This window comes from Chiloscyllium plagiosum, unplaced genomic scaffold (assembly GCF_037043375.1).
Source record: "Chiloscyllium plagiosum isolate Xiang-an unplaced genomic scaffold, Cpla_swu_hap1 HiC_scaffold_1, whole genome shotgun sequence".
Taxonomy (NCBI): Eukaryota; Metazoa; Chordata; class Chondrichthyes; order Orectolobiformes; family Hemiscylliidae; genus Chiloscyllium; species Chiloscyllium plagiosum.
In genome coordinates, this window is record NW_028270139.1 from 118,216,703 (window position 1) to 118,237,320 (window position 20,618).

Genomic DNA, 20,618 nt, shown 5'->3' on the forward strand with positions numbered 1-20,618 from the left:
TCAAAGAATTCAATAAGGTTTGTGAGGCACGACCTGCCCTTCACAAAACCATGCTGACTATCCTTGATCACATTATTCCTATCCAGATGTTCATAAATCCTATCCCTTACAATTCTCTCTAAGATTTTGCCCACAACAGAAGTGAGACTCACCGGCCTATAGTTACTAGGGTTATCCCTACTCCCCTTCTTGAACAAGGGAACCACATTTGCTAGCCTCCAATCTTCTGGCACTACTCCTGTAGACAACGAGGACATAAAAATCGAGGCCAATGGCTCTGCAATCTCCTCCCTTGCTTCCCAGATAATCCTAGGATAAATGCCATCAGGCCCAGGGGACTTATCTATTTTCACCCTTTCCAGAATTTCCAACACCTCTTCTCTACATACCTCAAAGCCATCCATTCTACTTAATTGTGACTCAGTACTCACATTGACAACAATGTCCTGTTCCTGAGTGAATACTGACGAAAAGTATTCATTCAGTGTCTCCCCAATCTCTTCAGCCTCCACACGCAACTTCCCACCACTATCCTTGACTGGACCTATTCCTACCCTAGTCATTCTTTTATTCCTGACATACCTATAGAAAGCCTTAGAGTTTTCCCTAATCCTACCAACTAAGGACCTTTCATGTCCCCTCCTTGCTGCTCTTAGCTCCCTCTTCAGGTCCTTCCTGGCTACCTTATAACTCTCAATCGCCCCAATTGAACCTTCACGCCTCATCTTTATATAGGCCGCCCTCTTCCATTTAACAAGGGATTCCAATTCCTTATTAAACCACGGCTCCCTCACACGACCCTTTCCTCCCTGCCTGAGGGGTACATACTTATCAAGGACACTCAATAGTTGCTCCTTGAACAAGTTCCACATATCAATTACGCCCTTGCCTTGAAGCTTACTTTTCCAAGCCACACATCCTAAGTCATGCCTCACCGCATCATAATTTCCCTGCCCCCAGCTATAACTCTTGCCCTGTAGTGCACACTTATCCCTCTCCATCACTAGAGTAAAAGTCACCGAATTGTGGTCACTGTCCCCAAAGTGCTCACCTACCTCTAATTTTAACACCTGGCCTGGTTCATTACCCAGAACCAAATCCAGTATGGCCTCACCTCTTGTTGGCCTATCTACATATTGTGTCAGGTAACCCTCCTGCACATATTGGACAAACACTGACCCATCTAATGAACTTGAGCTATAGCTTTCCCAATCAATATCAGGAAAGTTAAAGTCCCTCATAACAACCACCCTATTACTTTCACTCTTCTCTTGAATCATCCTCGCAATCCTTTCTTCTACGTTTCTAGGACTATTAGGAGGCCTGCAAAAAACTCCTAACAGGGTGAGCTCACCTTTCCTATTCCTAACCTCAGCCCAAACTACCTCAGATGGCGAGTCTTCATCCATCATCCTTTCCACAGCTGTAATACTATCTTTGACAAGCAATGCCACACCTCCCCCTCTTTTACCCCCACCTCTGACCCTACTAAAACATTTAAACCCTGGAACCTGCAACAGCCAATCCTGTCCCTGTTCTACCCATGTCTCCGTAATAGCCACAACATCGAAGTCCCTGGTACCAACCCACGCTGCAAGTTCACCTACCTTATTTCGTATACTTCAATTCATATACTTCGTTGCAATTGTACCAGCCTCCCCCACTTCCTCTGGCAGCTCGTTCCATACACGCACCACCTTCTGTGAAAACGTTGCCCTTTAGTTCCCTTTTAAATCTTTTCCCTCTCACCCTAAGCCTATGCCCTATAGTTCTGGACTGCCTGACTGCAGGGAAAAGATCATGTCTATTTACTGTATCCACACCCCTCATGATCTTGTAAACCTCTATAAGGTTACCCTTCAGCCTCTGATGCTCCAGGGAGAACAGCCCCAGCCTATTCAGCCTCTCCCTTTGGCTCAAATTCTCCAACCCTGGCAACATTCTTGTAAGTCTTTTCTGAACTGTTTCAATTTTCACAACATCCTTCTGACGAGACCAGAATTGCACACACTATTCCAAAAGTGGCTACCCAATGTCCTGTATAGCTGTAGCTCTGACCAATAAAAGAAAACATACCAAATGCTTCTTCACTATCCAAAATACAACTCCGCTTTCAAGGAACTCTGAACCTGCACTTCAAGATCTCTTTGTTCAGCAACACTCTCAGGACCTTACCATTAACTGTATCAGTCCTGTCCTGATTTGCCCTTCCAAAATCCAGTACCTCACATTTGTGCAGGGATAGCACAATGGAGAAAGGGGAGAGAGATGAAGGAGTGAAGGGAGGGGATAGAATCGGGGACAGGAATGTGGAGCATGGTGATGGGGTTTGAATTGGGTTCTCTATCCACCCTTTCAGGTAGTAGTCATATAGCACAGAAACAGACCCTTCAGACCAACCAATCCATGCCAAATATAATCCCAAACTAAACTCGTCCACCTGCCTGCACCTGCCCCAAATCCCTCCAAATTTTTCCTATTCATGTATCTCTCCAAACGTCTTTTAAACTTTATAATTATATCCACCACTTTCTCAGCAAGTTCATTCCACACGTGCACCACCCTCTGTATAAAAGATTTGCCTCTTGTCTTTTTTAAATTTCTCTCCTCTTAAAAGTAAATCCCCCATCCTAGGGATGACACAACTACCATTAACTCTACCTGTCTATACCCCACACTATTTCATAAACTTCTATTGTATCGCCTCTCAACCTCCTGCACTCCAGTGAAGAAAATCCCAGCCTATCAAACCTTTCTTTATAACTCAAACCTTCCATACCTGGTAACATACTGGTCAACGTCTTCTGAACCCTCTCCAGCTTGATAATATCCTTGCTGTAACTGGGCGACCAGATCTAGACACAGCATTCCAGACAAAGCCTCACCAATGTCCTGTACAACATCAACATGACTTTCTAACTCCTTTACTCAAAGGACTGAGCAGTGAAGGCAAGCGTTCCAAATGCCTTTTAAACCACCTGTTTATATGTGATGTAAACTTCAAAGAATTATGTATCCGCATCCCTAAGTCCCTCTGTCCTATAACACTTCCCCAAGGCCCTACCATTAGTTGTGTAAGCCCTACCCTTGTTTGTTGTACCAAAATGCAATACCTCACATTTTTCCAGATTGAACTCCGTCTGCCATTTTTCAGCCCATTGACCCATTTGATCAAGATCCCTTTGTAATCGTAGAAAACCTTTTTCATTGTCTACAATGCCAGCAGTGTTGGTGTCATCCGCAAACTTACTAACAATGCCTTCTATATTCTCATCCAAATCATCTATATAAATGACAAGCAAAAGAGGACCCAGAAAAGATCCACATGGAACACTCTTGGTCATAGGCCTCCAGTCTGAAAAGCAACCCTCCATCTTACTGTCTTTTGCTGCTCAGCTAATTATGTATCCAACTGGCTAGCTCATCCTGAATCCCATGTGTCCTAACTTTACTAATTAGTCTACCATGTGAAACCTTGTCAAAGGTTTTACTAAAGTCCAAATAAACAACGTCTGCTGCTCTGCCATCATCAGTCTTTTTGGTAACTTTCTCAAAAACACTCAATCAAGTTTTGAGACGTGGTTTTCCTCACACAAAATCATGCTGATTATTCTTAATCAACTTTTGCCTCTCTAAATGTCCATAATCCTATCTTTTATAATCACTTCCAGCAACTTATCCACAACCAAAGTTGGACTCATAGGTCTGTAGTTCCCTAGTTTCTCATTATAGTCTAAGCCCCTTCAAAATCTTGTGTATTATGTGGAAACATCCCTCATTTGTCTGTTTTCCAAATAATATAGATCCAGTGTACTTAGCCTTTTATCACACGAGTCAATCTATTGAAACCACTGTACAGCCTCCAACTCAATTCTGTCCCTAAATATAGAGATTGAAGCTACAGTCAGCCTTACAGGTCTGGTCCCAGTGTTTAAGCAAGCCTTCCTTATTTCTGTGGCAGTGTTTTCTGCCACCATTAGCAATGATATCTGTTATACATATAAGAATAAAAATACCAATTAATGAGACAATTTTAATGAAATAGTATAACGGGTTACAGACTACGAAGTAAAGTTTTCTTTGCAATCTGCAATAATCACAGTGCCACATGTATAGTATGGAATCATTTGTGTACTGGTGTCAATGAACAGATCCTATTCCTGTATTCTGATCATATTGTAATACAGGCAAACATGCTATTTGCCTTAATTGCTTACTGTGCCTGAATATGTATGAATGCCAACTCTTTCTGAACATCAGCATTTATAAGTTTCACACCTTTTTAAATATTCTGCTTTTCTTGTTTTTAATACCAAAATGAATACTCACCTTGCACTACCCAGCATATCATTCCATTTGCCACATTGTTGCCCACTCGCTTAGTCTGTCCATATTTCCTTGGAGCCTCTTTATGTCTTCCTCACTTTATAGCTTAGATTCCCAACCATCTTTGTATCTTCTACAAGTATGGATTTGTTACTCTTAGTTGCTTTATCTACAAGTACATTATGAATACCTGTGCCCTAAATTGATCCTTGCAGTCTGATACCAGTTGTCGCCTACTGTGACATAGTATTGCTATTATTAGGATCCTATAAACTCTCCCACCAATGTTTCCCTTGTTATTTCTGATCTTAGCGCATACTGTTTTGGCTTTCTTATCTTCTGAGCCAAGATCCTTTCTCACTACTGTCTTTCTATTGTTTTTTTCAATATATTAAATGTCTTGGTTACCTTGTAGCTGTATCCCTGCAATTTCAGTTATTTACCTCTATCTGAGTGACTGTCTGAATGCATGAAACAAGGAAAATAAACCAATGAGCAGTTTAATTTCCCTTCCCTTCCTCCCTTTGAGTTTAAATGTTCTCCATGTCCCTGCTTATTTTGTCAGGCCAGAGATCTCATCCTAATTCACATGAAACCCATTTGAACAGCTCCCTCTGTATTTCTGTTAAGAATCAAAGGCCTTTTTTCTTACACCATTCTTTGAGTCACCACATTGATGTTTGAATTTGCTGTACATTATGCCAGTAGCTGTGTGGCTCAGTAAATTAATCAGACGTTGTGACATTTTTTTATTATACGTTGCTGGGATGTGGTCATTGCTTGCATTTATTGCCTTTTTCTAATTGCCTGGACAGCAGTTACAGGTCACGTACATTGCTGTGAGTCTGGAATCATGGATGCCAGGCAAGGATGGCATTTTCCACCCCTAAAGGACAATGAGATGGGTTTTTAATGACAAATAATTTTATGGACATCATTTGACTTTTAATTTCAGTTTTTAAAAATTATACTCAAAATCCATCTGCCACAGTAGAATTCATATTCATTACATTAGGCTGGGTTGTGAATTATTAGTCCAGTGACATTATTTCTATGCCACCATCATCTTACTTTTGACCATGGAATCAGGTGAGTTTGAGGAATTACATCATTGGTAATTCGAAGTATGCTTCCACAACTTGTGAAAAACACAACTTTCGGAACTCCCACTTGCAGTTAGAGAGGACAGAACTCTTGGTTCATTCACAATTTTCAATAAATTTAAATATTGTCAGTTTTAAAAATGAACTTCAATGAATAGCTTATTTGTTTTAAAAAGTCAATCAATGCATAAAAATTGCTTAGGAATATTTATATGGACTGATTTTTGAAAGCCATTTTCCAGTTACCTGCTTGTTTACTGACTTGTCTTACATTTGATAATTCTGGAAAGATTTTGCTTCTTTTGTTTCGGATCACTTGCAGGCTCTAGTGGCCAACATTAAGTATTTCAGGTTTACAAGGTTAAAAATCACACAACATCAGGTTATAGTCCAATAGGTTTAATTCGAAGCACTAGCTTTCAGAACACCACTCCTTCATCAGGTGGATGAAGGAGCGGCGGTCCGAAACCACCTGACGAAGGAGAGGTGCTCCCAAAGCTAGTGCTTCCAATTAAACCTGTTGGGCTGTAACCTGGTGTTGTGTGATTTTTAACTTTGTACACCCCAGTCCAACACCCACATCTCCAAATCAGGTTTACAAGAGATTTTTATTTGGTATTTTCAGCTCTTGGGGATCATAGTTCACAATATTCCTCCTCAAATAATCCATTCTAGATGATAAAAATAAATGCACTTAAGAAAAATGACCCATTTGTGGGTTACCTTCTCATGGTTAATTGGTGGTCTTCAGTATGTGATAATTTGAATTTCACAATTGATGAACTGAAAACAAAGGAGATGAGATAAAATCTTGGCAATATTAAAACTATAATTACCATTAATCAGTTCTGTTAAAAGATTGTCAGCTAAACTGGAATTTTTCGAGAAAGCCCACTTTGTTGCATAGATCAAACCGTAAGCTTCAAAGGCAATGCGTGTTTGGAATTTCACTTATTTTCAACATCCTACTCATTGGACCTAAAGGTGTATGAACAGTAAGTTTGACATGTAGCCCAACAAGTCTGCTCCACCATTCAGTGGGTCCGTGGCTGATCTGATAATTCTCAACTGCACTGTACAGCCTTTTTCCCATAACTCTTGATTCTCTTACTGATTAAAAATCTATCTCCGCCTTGAATGTACTTAATGACCTAGCCTCGACAGCCTTCTTGTAAAGAATACCACAGCTTCTTTATCCTCTGAGAGAAGACGTTTCTCCTCATCTCTGTCTCAAATGTAAAGCTCCTTATTCTGCGATATGCTCTCTGGTCTTGGACTCCTTCAAGAGAATGCGTCTCTCCTGTCATGTCTTCTAAGAATCTTCTGTCTTTCAATAAAATCACCTTTGATTCTTCGAAATACCAATGAGTACAAATCTAACCTGCTCAACCTCTGCTCATAAGACAGCCCCTCCATACCTGCTGTCAACCTAGTGAGCTACTGTGGACCAGCTCCAATGTCCGGATATTTGTCTTTCGATAAGGGCCTCAGAACTGTTCACACTGTTCCAGCTATGGTCTGACTAGTGCCTCATATTGTTTGAGCGTAACTTTCCGAACTTTGAACTCTATTCACTTTGAATAAAGACCAACATTCCATTTGTCTTCCCTATTACCTGCTGGATCCTGATGCTAGCTTTTTGTGATTCATAGATGAACTCACCCATATCGTTGTGTAGTATTCTGCAGTCTTTCTCTATTTAAATAACATTGAACTTCTTTATCGTTCTGCTAAGATGCATAACCTGTCGTTTTCCCACATTAAGTTCCGTCTGCCAAGTTTTTCCTCACTTATTCAACTGGGTCACAACCCTCTACAGACTTTGTGACATCCTCACCACTTGCATTCCCATTTATTTTTCTGTCATCTCCAAACTTGCCTATAGTATGTTCACTTTCCTCATCAAGGCCATTAATATATATTGTAAATAATTGTGATCCCAGCACTGATACCTGTAGCATTCAACTAGTTACAGGTTGCCATCCTGAAAATGACCTCTTATCCCAACTCTCCCTCTCTTCTATTAGTTAGCCAATCCTCCATCCACACTAATATGCTATCTTCAATGCCATAGGCTCTTTTCTTATTAAGTAATCTAATGTGTGGTATTTTATCAAACACTTCCTGAAAATCCAAATATATTACATCCACTGCTACTCAGTTGGATAGACTGGGTTTGTTTTCACTGGAACCAGGAGATTGAGGGGCAACCTGATAGAAGTTTATATTAGATTAGATTAGATTACATTACAGCGTGGAAACAGGCCCTTCGGCCCAACAAGTTCACACCGACCCGCCGAAGCGCAACCCACCCATGCCCCTACATTTACCCCTTACCTAACACTACGGGCAATTTAGCATGGCCAATTCACCTGACCTGCACATCTTTGGACTGTGGGAGTAAACCGGAGCACCCGGAGGAAATCCACGCAGACACAGGGAGAACGTGCAAACTCCACACAGTCAGTCACCTAAGGCGGGAATTGAACCCGGGTCTCAGGTGCTGTGAGGCAGCAGTGCTAACCACTGTGCCACCGTGCCACCCACGAATGGCCCTCCAATCCTTGCAGATACTGTGAGTGAAGACAGTTTTAGTATGGAAGGGCAAAATGTGTCGGCGCAGGCTTGGAGGGCCAAGGATTTATATGATTGTAAATGGCATGGAGAGAGTGGATTTTCTCAGGATGGAGGTGTCAATTACTAGGGGGCACAAGTTCAAGGTGTGGGGAGGTGCGGGGTGCACTGTTTAAAAGAGATGTGTGAGGGAATATTTCCACCACAAAAGGTGGAGAGTGCCTGGAGTACATTGCCAGAGGAGGTGATGGAAGCAGACACAATAGTAGCATTCAAGAAGCACCTGGAAGAATGTGAATAGGAAGGGAATAGAGGGATGCAGATATTGTGAGTGAAGACAGTTTTAGTATGGAAGGGCAAAATGTGTCACGCAGGCTTGGAGAGCCAAGGATCCTGTTCCTATGCTTTTTGTTCTTTGTTCCACCTCGAAAAAAGTTTGATAAATTTGTCGATATGATTTCCCCTTCATGAAGCCATGCTAATTCTGTTCGATCATATTATGTATTATGAACACCAAGTAGCCATGAAACAACACGACCAGCTATTCTTAGTAGCCACACATGCAGATATCAAGCAATATGAGTTCGACTGGGACAACACTACTGTTATAGGACAAGCCAAACCGAGAACAGCCAGGGAATTCCTAGAGGCATGGCACTCATCCACAGATTCTATCAACAAACACATCGACCTGGACCCAATATACCGGCCACTGCAGCGGACAGCTGGAACTGACAACCGGAAGCGGCAGAGACAAACCAGTATAAATGCCAGAGGAAACAACACAGAAGCGCTTCACAGGAGGCTCCCAAGCACTGAGGATGTCACCTAGACAGGGGACGAAACGTCTGCAACACAAATTCCCAGCTCGGCGAACAGAACCATAACAACGAGCACCCGAGCTACAAATCTTCTCACAAACTTTGAACATATTATGTATTTTTAAATGCTTTGAAAATACAACTTTTAGAACACAGTCTAGCATTTTTCCAATAACACTTATTAAGCTAACTGGCCTTTTGTTATTTTTTCGGCTTCTTCCCTTTTTAATAAAGCTGTTATATTGACTGTTTCCCAATACTGTGGAGGACTTTTCTAATGATTTCTGGAAGATTGCTAGCAATATATCAACTTGCTCTGTAGCTGCTTCCTTTAATGTACTAGGATGCATCCTGTCAGGTCTAGGGGATTTTATCTTCTCTAGCTCCACTGATTTCCCTAGCACTTTTAAGTGACATTTCTTGTATTTATTTTCTCTCCTTTTGCCCCTTGATTATTTGGTAATTTTGTAATGCTATTAATGTTTTCTACTGTGAAACCTGATGCATAGTATTTGTCATTTCATAGTTCCCCATTATTAGCCCCTCAGCTTCTTTTTCCTTATAAATATTTAAATAAGCTTGATATGACTTGTGAGTTTACTTTCACCCTTCTCATTTTTTTTAGTTTATCTTTTGTTGGTTTTTAAAACTTTCCCAATCCTCTGACTTACTACTAATCTTCGTAACGTTATATGCTTTTTCATTCAATTTGATGCTATTTTTAACTTCTCCAGTTAACCATGGTTAGCTTATTCCCTTCTTTAACTCCTTCAACTTCACAAGAATGTGCCTTTGCTGTGAGCCATGAATTATTTTCTTAAATGTTGAATGTTGTTCCTTAACTATCTTTGCTGCTAAATGCCTTTTCCCCAGTCCACTCCCGCCATTTCCACCTTCATTACTTTGTAATTACCGTTAATTAAGTTTAGAACAGTTGTTTCCGACTCAAGTTTCTCCCTCTCAAGCTGAATGTTAAACTCTGTAACAATATAGTCACGGTGTCCTAGGGAACCTTTTACTTTGGCATCATTTATTACACATCACTAGGTCTAAAATAGCCTGTTGGAATCACAGGATACTTTTCTAGGAAGCTGTCCCAAATATACTCTGAATTCATTCTCATGGCTTCCTGTGCCAATTTGATTATCCCAAGTTACATAAAGATTAAAGTCACCCATGATTAATATACTGCATTTGTTACATGCTGCCATGATCTCCTGATTTATTCTATATTCCACCATATAGCTACTGTTGGGGTCCTGTAGACTATTTCTACTCTTCTTTCCCTTTTTATGTTCTACCTCCATCCAAATGGATCTAAGATTATTTCTTGCAATTGTACTTATTCCATCCATATCAACAATCCTCTTGTTTCTTTCCTGTCTGTCCTTTGAAAAATCACATACTGCTGATGTTCAGTTCCTAGCTTTAATCTCCTTAAAATCACATGGTCGTAAGATCAGACCCTTTAATGTGTATTTGTGCTGTTAAGTCATTTATTTTGTTCTGAATACTGTGTGCATTCAGGTAAAGAACTACTAATTTTGTCTTTTCCCCCTTTGACACTATTTATTGTTGTTTAGTTATGTTTGTAGACTCTGTCCCTTTCTGACCCACGATGGATATTGTTATCTAAATAGCTGCAATATCCCTTTGCCTTGTAAGCCTATGTTTTCCCGCTTATTAAATCCATTCCCCTTCTGATTAATTTATGTCCTCTGTAGAGCACTAGTTATTTGATTTGCCAGAACATTGGTCCCTGTATGGTTCAAATGAGGCACATATAACCAGGTCAGCTTCCTTCTATCCCAGGTCTGGTCCTATACACCATAAACTGAAAACTATTTCACCCACAGCAATCTTTGAGCCACTCATTTATCTCTTTGACTTCCTTTACCCTGTGTCAGTTTGCCCATGACTGGTACTAATTCAGAGATTATCTGGAGCAAAATGTCCAGGTAACTTTCCTGTTTCCTAAGGTGGCACAATCTCTACAATTCAAACTACAGCTCCTCAACTTGGATCTGAACTTCCTTGAGCTGTAAAGACTGAGTACAGATGTTTGCTCTGAATCATATTGATGTCCAACAGTTTCCACATGTTTCAGCAAGAACACCTGTCATGCCATCACTGTTGTATTTGGTTTAACTGACGATTTATTAGTTGAGATTTCCTGCTCTTTACACTTCACTCTAATGATATTTTGTTCTTTTATAAACTAAAGGAAAAAAAACTCACCAATATTAATCTAATACTTGAGCAATTATTTTTAAGAAAATATTGAAGTAAAACAGTAGAGACCTAAAGAAACTAAAGACCTTACTTTTTCTTTAAAGAATAAAAATATTCAACAATCCTCACCAAGTAACTGGTTTCACTGGAGGTCAGTCTCTTGATCCATGTCTTTTATCCTCTTCATCTGCCTGTCGCTCTGGACAATGTACTTCTTACAAAGACCCTAGTTAAAGCACTTCTGTCCTCCTTTTCCACTTTGAACCAAATTTCCAATAGAATAGTCAGTATCTTGCTCAGTCTTTGTTCTACTCAGCTGAGGTCTTGTGCACACTGACAGTGCTCCTTAGTAACTGCACAGAAAATGACTTTCCATTCTTATAAATGTCTTTTCAGAGAAATTGTTGAGCGACAGCTATCAACATCTCATTTAGAGAAAAGAATTCAAAAGGTGGAATCCCACCAGCCAACATCAGGCAGCTACCTCCTCTAAGAATACATTAACAGAATATTAAAAGAGTAACACTATTAAACACATGCTCAGAAATCTTGAAAAATACAAGTAGAAGTAACCTATTTTAATTAATGCACTTCTTTTCTCATCCTTTCACTTTTATGTTAGAGTAGAGTGAAGATGTTCTTGAAAGCTTCATGTCATAGGATGTGTCAGAAATGGCAGAAGCACATGATGAGATCATGGGGTACCCTATTCTAGTTCTAAGAAGGGGAGGTGAGAGAAGGATAGTTTGTGATAGGGTGGAGCTCCACCCTTTTGTCCTGTTTTTCCACCCTCCCAACCCCCAAACCATCCCAAAATAATATGTTTAAAGTTATTGCTTTTCTAATTTTACCCCATGTAGATGGAAAATCACAAACCTGAGACGTTACCTGTACATTTCTTGCCAAATCTGCTGCATATTTCCATCGTTTTTGTTTTTATTTCAGGTTTCTAGTTTCTTTGGATGTAGGTTTGCTCACTGAGCTGGAAAGTTTGTTTTCAGACGTTTCATCACCATACTAGGTAACATCTTCAGTGAGCCTCCAGACGAAGCACTGCTGATGAGTCCTGCTTTCTATTTATATGTTCAGGTTTCTTTGGATTGTGATGTCATTTCTTGTTCTTTTTCTCAGGGGTGGTAAATGGGGTCCAAGTCAATGTGTTTGTTGATAGAGTTCCAGTTGGAATGCCATGCTTCTAGGAATTCTCATGCGTATCTCTGTTTGGCTTGTCCTAGGATGTCCCAGTTGAAGTGGTGTCCTTCCTTATCGGGTATGTAAGGATACTAGTGAGAGAGGATCATGTCATTTTGTGGCTAGTTGAGGATGTTCAGGTATCCTGGTGGCTAGTTTCCTGCCTGTTTGTCCAATGTAGTGTGTGTTACAATTCTTACATGGTATTTAGTAAATGACATTAATTTTGCTTGTTGTCTGTATAGGGTGCTCCAAGTTCATTAGCTCCACTTTTAGTGTGTTGGTGGGTTTGTGGGATACCATGATGCCAAGGGGTCTGAGTAGTCTGGCAGTCATTTCCAAGATGTCGTTGATGTAGGGGAGAGTGGCTAGGGTTTCTGGATGCGTTTTATCTGCTTGTTTGGGTTTGTTGCTATCAAATCAGCAGACTGTGTTCATTGGGTACCCACGAGTATCCAAACAGAGGCTTCACTTCATCTGGAGGCTCACTGAAGATGTTATCTAGTATGGTGATGAAACGTCTGAAAATGAACCTTCGAGCTCAGCGAGCAAACCTCCATCCAGAACCTCAACCTGAGCTACAAATCTTCTCAAAAACTCATGAGTTTCTTTTGGAGATCAGTTACAGCTTTTTACTGAAAATACAAGGAAAGGTCAAATTTAAAATTAGTTTGTTTAAGCATTATTGACCCATAATTTACTTTGTTGTTTCCAGTTTACAGATGGCATCGTAAAAGTTCAGGCTGCACTGGGGAATATTTCCAGCAAAAGAGAGAGGATAAAAACTTTGTATAAGAAGAGTAAGTACAGACTACTCTGTTTAAAGCAAGTTTGAGCTATGTAGATTGCACTTGTGCTAATTCTTCATGTTTTTCTTGTCTGCAAAGAGATTTTGAACATTTACATCCTTCATTTCGCTATTGCTCATAAAAGTATCTCTTGACCCATTTCCTTTTAAAAGTCATTTTCTTAAATTTAGGAGCTAAGATGGAAAACAAATAGCACAGCTGTTTGAAACCCATAGATGAAAAAATTGGAGAAATAGAGAAAGGATGAATCAAGAAGTGGTAATCAAGTAACTGCAAGTTTAGGCTTCAGAGCTTTGGTAGTGTACGTTAAACAGAAAAGTGAGAACTTTCATGTTTTTAGGAAGAGAAATTGGAAGTCCACACAGTAGAATAATGTTGGCCCTTTTAGATGCAAGACAATCTTGACCATTTTTAGAATATATAGGGAACAGAGTGTTGAGGGAAAAAATGAGACTTAAGTTGTTGGTGACAGCTTCAGCAGTGGAGGTGGTACTGATAATCTGTTTCTAGTCAGGTGATTATTGCTCTCAGCTGTACTAGGAGGAAAGAGGATTTGGTTGGCTCTGTTACTGGATGTCTGTTTGCGATGCAGAGTGATTCCAACATTGTGAACTCAATTCCTGTACTTGCTGAAGTCATTATAAAGTTTCTTCCTTGTTTATCTCGCCTGAGGTGTGGTGATCCTTAAAATAAGCCGTGACTAGATGTCGCTGTCTAATGCGAATATAGCTATCTGGTCATAGAGATGTACAGCACAGAAACAGACCCTTTGGTCCAACTTGTCCATGCCGACCAGATATCCCAACACAATCTAGAACCACCTGCCAGCACCTGGACCATATCCCTCCAAACCCATCCTATTCATATACCCATCCAGATGCCTTTTAAATGTTGCAATTGTACTAACCTCCACCACTTCCTCTGGCAGCTCATTCCATATACGTACCACCCTCTGAGTGAAAAGATTGCCCCTTAGGTCTCTTTTATATCTTTCCCCTCTCACCCTAAACCTATGCCCTCTAGTTCTGGACTCCCCCACCCCAGGGAAAAGACTTTGTTTATTTACCCTATCCATGCCCCTCATGATTTTATAAACTTCTATAAGGTCACCTCTCAGCCTCCGACGCTCCAGGGAAAACAGCCCCAGCCTATTCAACCTCTCCCTACAGCTCAAATCCTCCAACACTGGCGACATCCTTGTAAAGTTTTTTCTGAACCTGTTCAAGTTTCACAACATCCTTCGGGTAGAAAGATAGGAACAAGAATTGAGCGTGCCCTGCTGTTTAATATGATAATCGTTGATCGAAAATGGCAGTGCCTTTTACTCCACCTGTCCCAAAAACCCTGTACCCTCTTTGTATCATCCTCACCACTTGCTTCCCACCTATTTTTGTGTCATCTACAAACATCTACAAATGCAATCGTACATTTGCTTGTATCATTCAAGTCATGTTATGTGTAATAGTGCTTCAGTATCTCACTAGTTAGCATATGCACCCCCTTCCTAACTCTTGCAATTAGCCAATCCTGTATCCATGCTCATATTCTATTCCCAACCCTGTGGGCTCTTCAGTAGCTTTATATGCAATATCCTATTTTGGAAATTCAAATATATTGCACCCACTGGTTTCTATGTAATGTATCTTGCTTAATACATCCTCAAAGATTTCTGATACTTTTGTGAGGCATGACTTTCATTTCATGAAGCCATGCTGATTGTAATTATATTATACATTTCTAAGTGCTCTGCTTTATGTTCCTTATAATAGACTCTTAACAGTTTCACAATAGCACTTGTTAAGCTAACTTGCCCACAATTACCTTTTTTGTCTCTATCCCTTTTTGAATACAAAAATATACTTGTGAATTGCAAAGGTGGCAAGGGACATAAGTCATTTATTTGGATAAGCCAAGGAAGAAGAAATATTACAAACATTGAGAAAAACAAAATGTGTTTTTCTTATTGCTGAAGAACGTACCTGATCCATTAAAGAACATTGAACATCTAGACGGATTCCTCATGGCAATTTCATACGGGAACTAAGAATTGAGGTTTGAAGTGCTCAGTTAATGCATTGTGCAATTGACTCTAATTTTATAGGTACATAAATGGATGGAGTAAAGCTGTTACGCATCACAAGGCATCTCAAAGAAATTGGGCTTTCCAGAATTCATTTGAAGTTGGTCAAAGAAGCAGATGCTCATAGCAGTAGCATTTCTTTGTCTGCCTTTATCCATATCATCATCTTGTGCATCTCTTCGATTTTTCCTTGTGATCTGATATCTCAAAAAAAACTGTCCTAATTTCTCCAACTTGACCTTACAGAGAAAACATAAATTCTCTCTCCCTGAATTGGAAAGTCTTCTCTTAACCATGTCATGGTCCTTCACATATCTCCTAAATTGTTGCACAAAACTGTGCAGATCTCTAACTGCAGCCTGGCCAAAACATTACAAAGCTTAAGCACAATTTCCTATGCAATTGTGCCATAACACCTATCGCACCTCTCTGTACTTCTCTGCTTTATGCTTCCTACGTCACTCCTTTTCAGTAGGCATTGGTATCATCACTGTTTGGTACATCTTCAAGTTTGGTATCATCGGCAAATTGGCCTACTTACTTTGCATTCCATATCCAATGTTTTTACATATATCAAAACAGCAGTGGTCCATGCACTGGTCCTTGAAGAACACCTCCTTCTACTATCCCCCAGTCTGCAAAACAACTTACCACCACTTGCTGTTTTATTTCCTTTTTATCAAAGTTGACAATGGTTCCCCAATTCCTTGAGACTGAATTCTGATAAAAAGCCTGTTGTCTATACTTGGTTAGTTGTTTTCTTGAAAATCCATATAGAAGCATTCATTGTATTATCTTCAATAATCTTCTCCACTAATTTATTTACTCATGGGTTGCCTGAACCAGCATTAATAGCCATTCCTTAGTTGCCCTTAAGAAGGTAGTGGTGAGCTGCTTCCTTGAACCACTGCACTGCACGTCCTGTGGGTAGACTTCAATGCTGTTAGGGAGAGAGTTCCAGGATTTTGCTCCAGCAATACTGAAGAAATAGAAATATATATTGTCTGGTGTTTGTGTGGCATGCATGTTACTTGCCACTTGTCAGCCCAAGCCTGGATATTATCCAGATCTTGCTGCATTTAGTCAGGGAACTGCTTCAGTATCCGAGAAGTTGCAAATGGTGCTTAATGTTGGGCAGCCATCAGCAAACCTCTCAGGTTTTGGCCTTATGAAGCAGCAAGATGTCTGTGCTTAAGACATTGCCATGTGGAACTCTTGCAGAGGTGTCCCAGAGCTGAGCTGAGCTGGCTGACCTCCAATAACCATATTTATGTTCCTTTGTGCCAGGTATGACTCCAACTTGAGGGATTTCCCTTGAATCCCATTTACTCTGGTTTTGATTCAAAAGTGCAAATAGATTAGTCAAGTGTGATTTTACAAATACTTACAAATATTTTACAAATCTATACTGACTTCCCATAATTAATTCAAATTTCTCCAAGCACCTGTTAGCCATACGTATAATTGGTGGTAAACCAACCAGCACGTAGTTACTCCAAATGCCCTTATGACCTTTCTTGAATAAAGGTGTTACATTTGCTATACTCCACTCTTCATAACCTTCCCTCGTGTGCTGTGAAAACTGAAAGATTATGAGGAATCCTTCTGCTATCTTCACCTCCACTTCCTTTGTATTTCTGAAGTACACATCATCCAGACAGGTAATGTTTTCCACTGTAAGTATAGCCAGCCTTTCCAGCATACCCCATCTGTCCGTTTTCACATGATGAGTTACTTCTATTATCACTGCTTCTGCTGATATTTTGTTTGTATCCTGTTCCTTGGTAAACGTTAATTAAAAGTACTCAATAAGTATTCTTATTTTCCTCTACACCTCGAAGCATATGTCATTTTCTTTGTCATCACTAAGACTCAGCCAGCCTCATAGGAAGTAGTCAAGCTAGGAAGCTGTGGTTTACTAAAGAAATCAAATCTCTTGTCAAGAGGAAGAAGGAGGCTTATGTTAGGATGAGACGTGAAGGCTCAGTTAGGGCACATGAGAGTTACAAGTTAGCTAGGAAAGACCTAAAGAGAGTGTGAAGAGAAGCTAGGAGGGAACGTGAGAAGTCATTGGCAGATGACATCAAGGAACACCCCAAAACTTTCTATAGGTATATCAGGAATGAAAAAATGACTGGAGAAAGATTAGGGCCAATCAAGGATAATTGTAGTTGCACATGGGGTTCAAGGAGCGAGAGGAAGCACTAAATGAATATTTTTCATCAGAATTCACAAATGGAAAAGACAGTGTTGTCGAGGAGAATACTGAGATGCAGGCTACTAGACTAAACAAGATTGAGGTTCACAAGGAGGAGGTGTTGGTAATTTTGGAATGTGTGAAAATAGTCAAGTCCCCAGGCTGGATGGGATTTATTCTAGGATTAGGTAAAAACAATGACTGTAGATGCTGGAAACCAGATTCTGGATTAGTATCCGAGGAGCTGTAAAATCGACGTTTCGGGCAAAAGCCCTTCATCAGGAATACAGGGATTTATTCTAGGATTCTCTGGGAAGCCAGGAAGGAAATTGCCAAGCCTTTGGCTTTGATCTTTATGTCGTCATTATCTACAGGAATAGTGTCAGAAAACTGGAGGATAGAAAATGTTATCCCCTTGTTCAAGAAGGGGAGTAGAGACTGGTCTGTTAATTATAGACCAGTGAGCCTTGCTTCAGTTGTGGGTAAAGTGTTGGAAAAGGTTAGGAGAGATAGGATTTATGATCATCTAGAGAGGAATAAGTTGATTAGGGGTAGTCAACATGGTTTTGTGAAGGGTAGATCGTGCCTCACAAACCTTACTGTGTTCTTTGAGATGGTGACCAAACAGGTGGATGTGAGTAAAGCAGTTGATGTAGTGTGTATGGATTTCAATAAGGCATTTGATAAGGTTCCCCACAGTAGGCTATTGCGCAAAATACAGAGGCATGGGATTGAGGGTGATTTAGTGGTTTGAATTTGAGATTTGCTAGTTGAAAGAAGACGGAGGATGGTGGTTGATGGAAAATGTTCATCCTGGAGTTCAGTCACTAGTAGTGTACCGCAAGGATCTGTTTTGGAGCCACTGCTGTTGGTAATTTTTATAAATGACCTAGATGAGGGCGTAGAAGGATGGGTTAGTAAATTTGCAGATGACACTAAGATCTGTGGAGTTGTGGATATTGCTGAAGGATGCTACAGGTTACAGAGGGACATGGGTAAGCTGCAGAGCTGGCCTAAGAGGTGGCAAATGGAGTTTAATGCAGAAAAGTGTGAGATGATTCACTTTGGAAGGAGTACAGGAATACAGGGTACTGGGCTAATGGTAAGGTTCTTGGTAGTGTAGATGAGCAGAAAGATCTTGGTGTCCATGTGCATTGATCCCTGAAAGTTGCCACCCAGGTTGATAGGATTGTTAAGAAGGCATACGGTGTGTTAGCTTTTATTAGTAGAGAGATTGAGTTTCAGCGTCACAAGGTCATACTGCAGCTGTATGAAACTCTGGTGAGGCCTCACTTGAAGTATTACGAACACCACATTACAGAAAGGATATAGAACATTACAGCGCAGTACAGGCTGTTTGGCTTTGGAAAGAGTTCAGAGGAAATTTACTCTGATGTTGCCTGGTATGGAGGGAAGGTCTTATGTGGAAGGGCTGAGGGACTTGAGCTGTTTTCATTAGAGAGTAGAAGGCTGAGAGGTGACTTAATTGAGACATACAAGATAATCAGAGGGTTAGGTAGGGTGGACATTGAGATCCTTTTTCCTCGGATGATGATGGCATGCACGGGGGACATAGCTTTAAGTTGAGGGATGATAGATATAGGACAGATGTCAGAGATAGTTTCTTTATTGTTTCTTTGTGGGCGGCACGATGGCACAGTGGTTAGCACTGCTGCCTCGCAGCGCCAGAGACCCGGGTTCAATTCCCGACTCAGGCGACTGACTGTGTGGAGTTTGCACGTTCTCCCCGTGTCTGCGTGGGTTTCCTCCGGGTGCTCCGGTTTCCTCCCACAGTCCAAAGATGTGCAGGGTCAGGTGAATTGGCCATACTAAATTGCCCGTAGTGTTAGGAAATGGGTAAATGTTGGGGTATAGGTGGGTTTCGCTTCGGCGGGTCGGTGTGGACTTGTTGGGCCGAAGGGCCTGTTTCCACACTGTAATCTAATCTAATCTAATCTAATCTAATCTTTATTCAGAGAGTAGTAGGGGTGTGGACCGCACTGCCTGCAACAGTATTCGACTCGCCAACTGTAAGGACATTTAAATGGTCATTGGATAAACATATGGATGAAAATGGAATAGTATAGGACAGATAGGCTTCAGATTGGTTCCACAGGTTGGCGCAGCATCAGGTGCCGAAGGGCCTGTACTATACTGTAATGTTCTATGTTTGTGTTACCTATTTAACCATAATAGCATACGGCGCTGGAACTAATCCTGAGATCAGTACCTTTATAATACTATTAACCTTCCTCCTTAAAGCCTGAAAATCTGCCCTATGACCACAATATCTTGCTTTTCTATCATTAGTACGGCTGTGTTGCAAAACCTCTGGCTCACTTACTTTTCTGGATAATATTACCCCCTTTGGTGATGCCTTCAGTTCTGGAACCAGAGAAGCAACACAACATGTAGGACTCTAATGGTAGTTATAGAAGTGAGTTGCTATTCCCTAAACTCTGGAATCTCATGTAGTCACTTGCTCATTGCTGCCATGATCTGGACTGCACTACTTTAATTGTTATCATTTTTGGCTGATTCCAGTGCTGAGGACTGGTTGGGAGTGGCGCATCTCCAAAAACTCCTGCACTTCTTTGCAGTTCCACTTCCGGATGACTGTCCATCAACTGTACTGAGCTCTCATTGTCTGGGTAGACGTCTCTCGGGACATAAAATCCAGGAAACATTTGGAAATTCTGCGCTTGGGCTTCAGCAGCTAGAGACTGCTCCTCCACACACCATTCCCCAATGCTCATGAAACAACTCTTAATATCACATGTCACTGAGAATGCAAACAGAAGGTCTCAGCTGTCCATCCTTGATCTAAAGAAGAAGATCTATATTTCCTCTGTGAGAATATAGTTAGTATCTTGTCCAAGAGACTTTTATCAAGGTGGTCCATTATTTCAGTAGGTGCTATTTTGTGTGGAGAATCCATACCCTTTTAAAAAAAATAACTTGTCCAGTTTCAGTATTACAATATTTGATGGTCCAATGTAAAGCGATAATATGCCTTAATGATTTCTGATAAACTGTCTTTATTGTGCTATGTACATTATAGTAAAATATTTCAAATAATGGGCTGCTTTTCTAGTTGTTCTGTTTGGATGTCTTCCCTTTATATTTAACATGCTTACTTTGGTGGCTTTTACTTTCAATAGTTTTGTGTGATAGGATTTTTGGAGAAGCTGCTGTAGCACAGTTTAGGTCAGCATACATTTCTGGAAATAAGTTGAAGAGATTAAGGACATTCTTTTGTTCTTGTCATCACCTAGTAATCTTTGT

General features: G+C 40.5%; 1 protein-coding gene across 1 annotated transcript in view; it reads left to right on the forward strand.

Annotated features, from left to right (window-relative positions):
• The window catches only part of dctn3 (dynactin 3 (p22)), a 29,168-nt gene that overhangs the window by 1,601 nt on the left and 6,949 nt on the right, over positions 1-20,618 (forward strand). The window contains exon 2 of the mRNA XM_043683946.2: positions 12,963-13,047. Within this exon, the coding sequence (XP_043539881.1) occupies positions 12,963-13,047 (85 nt within the window). The remainder of the gene's footprint in view (positions 1-12,962; positions 13,048-20,618) is intronic.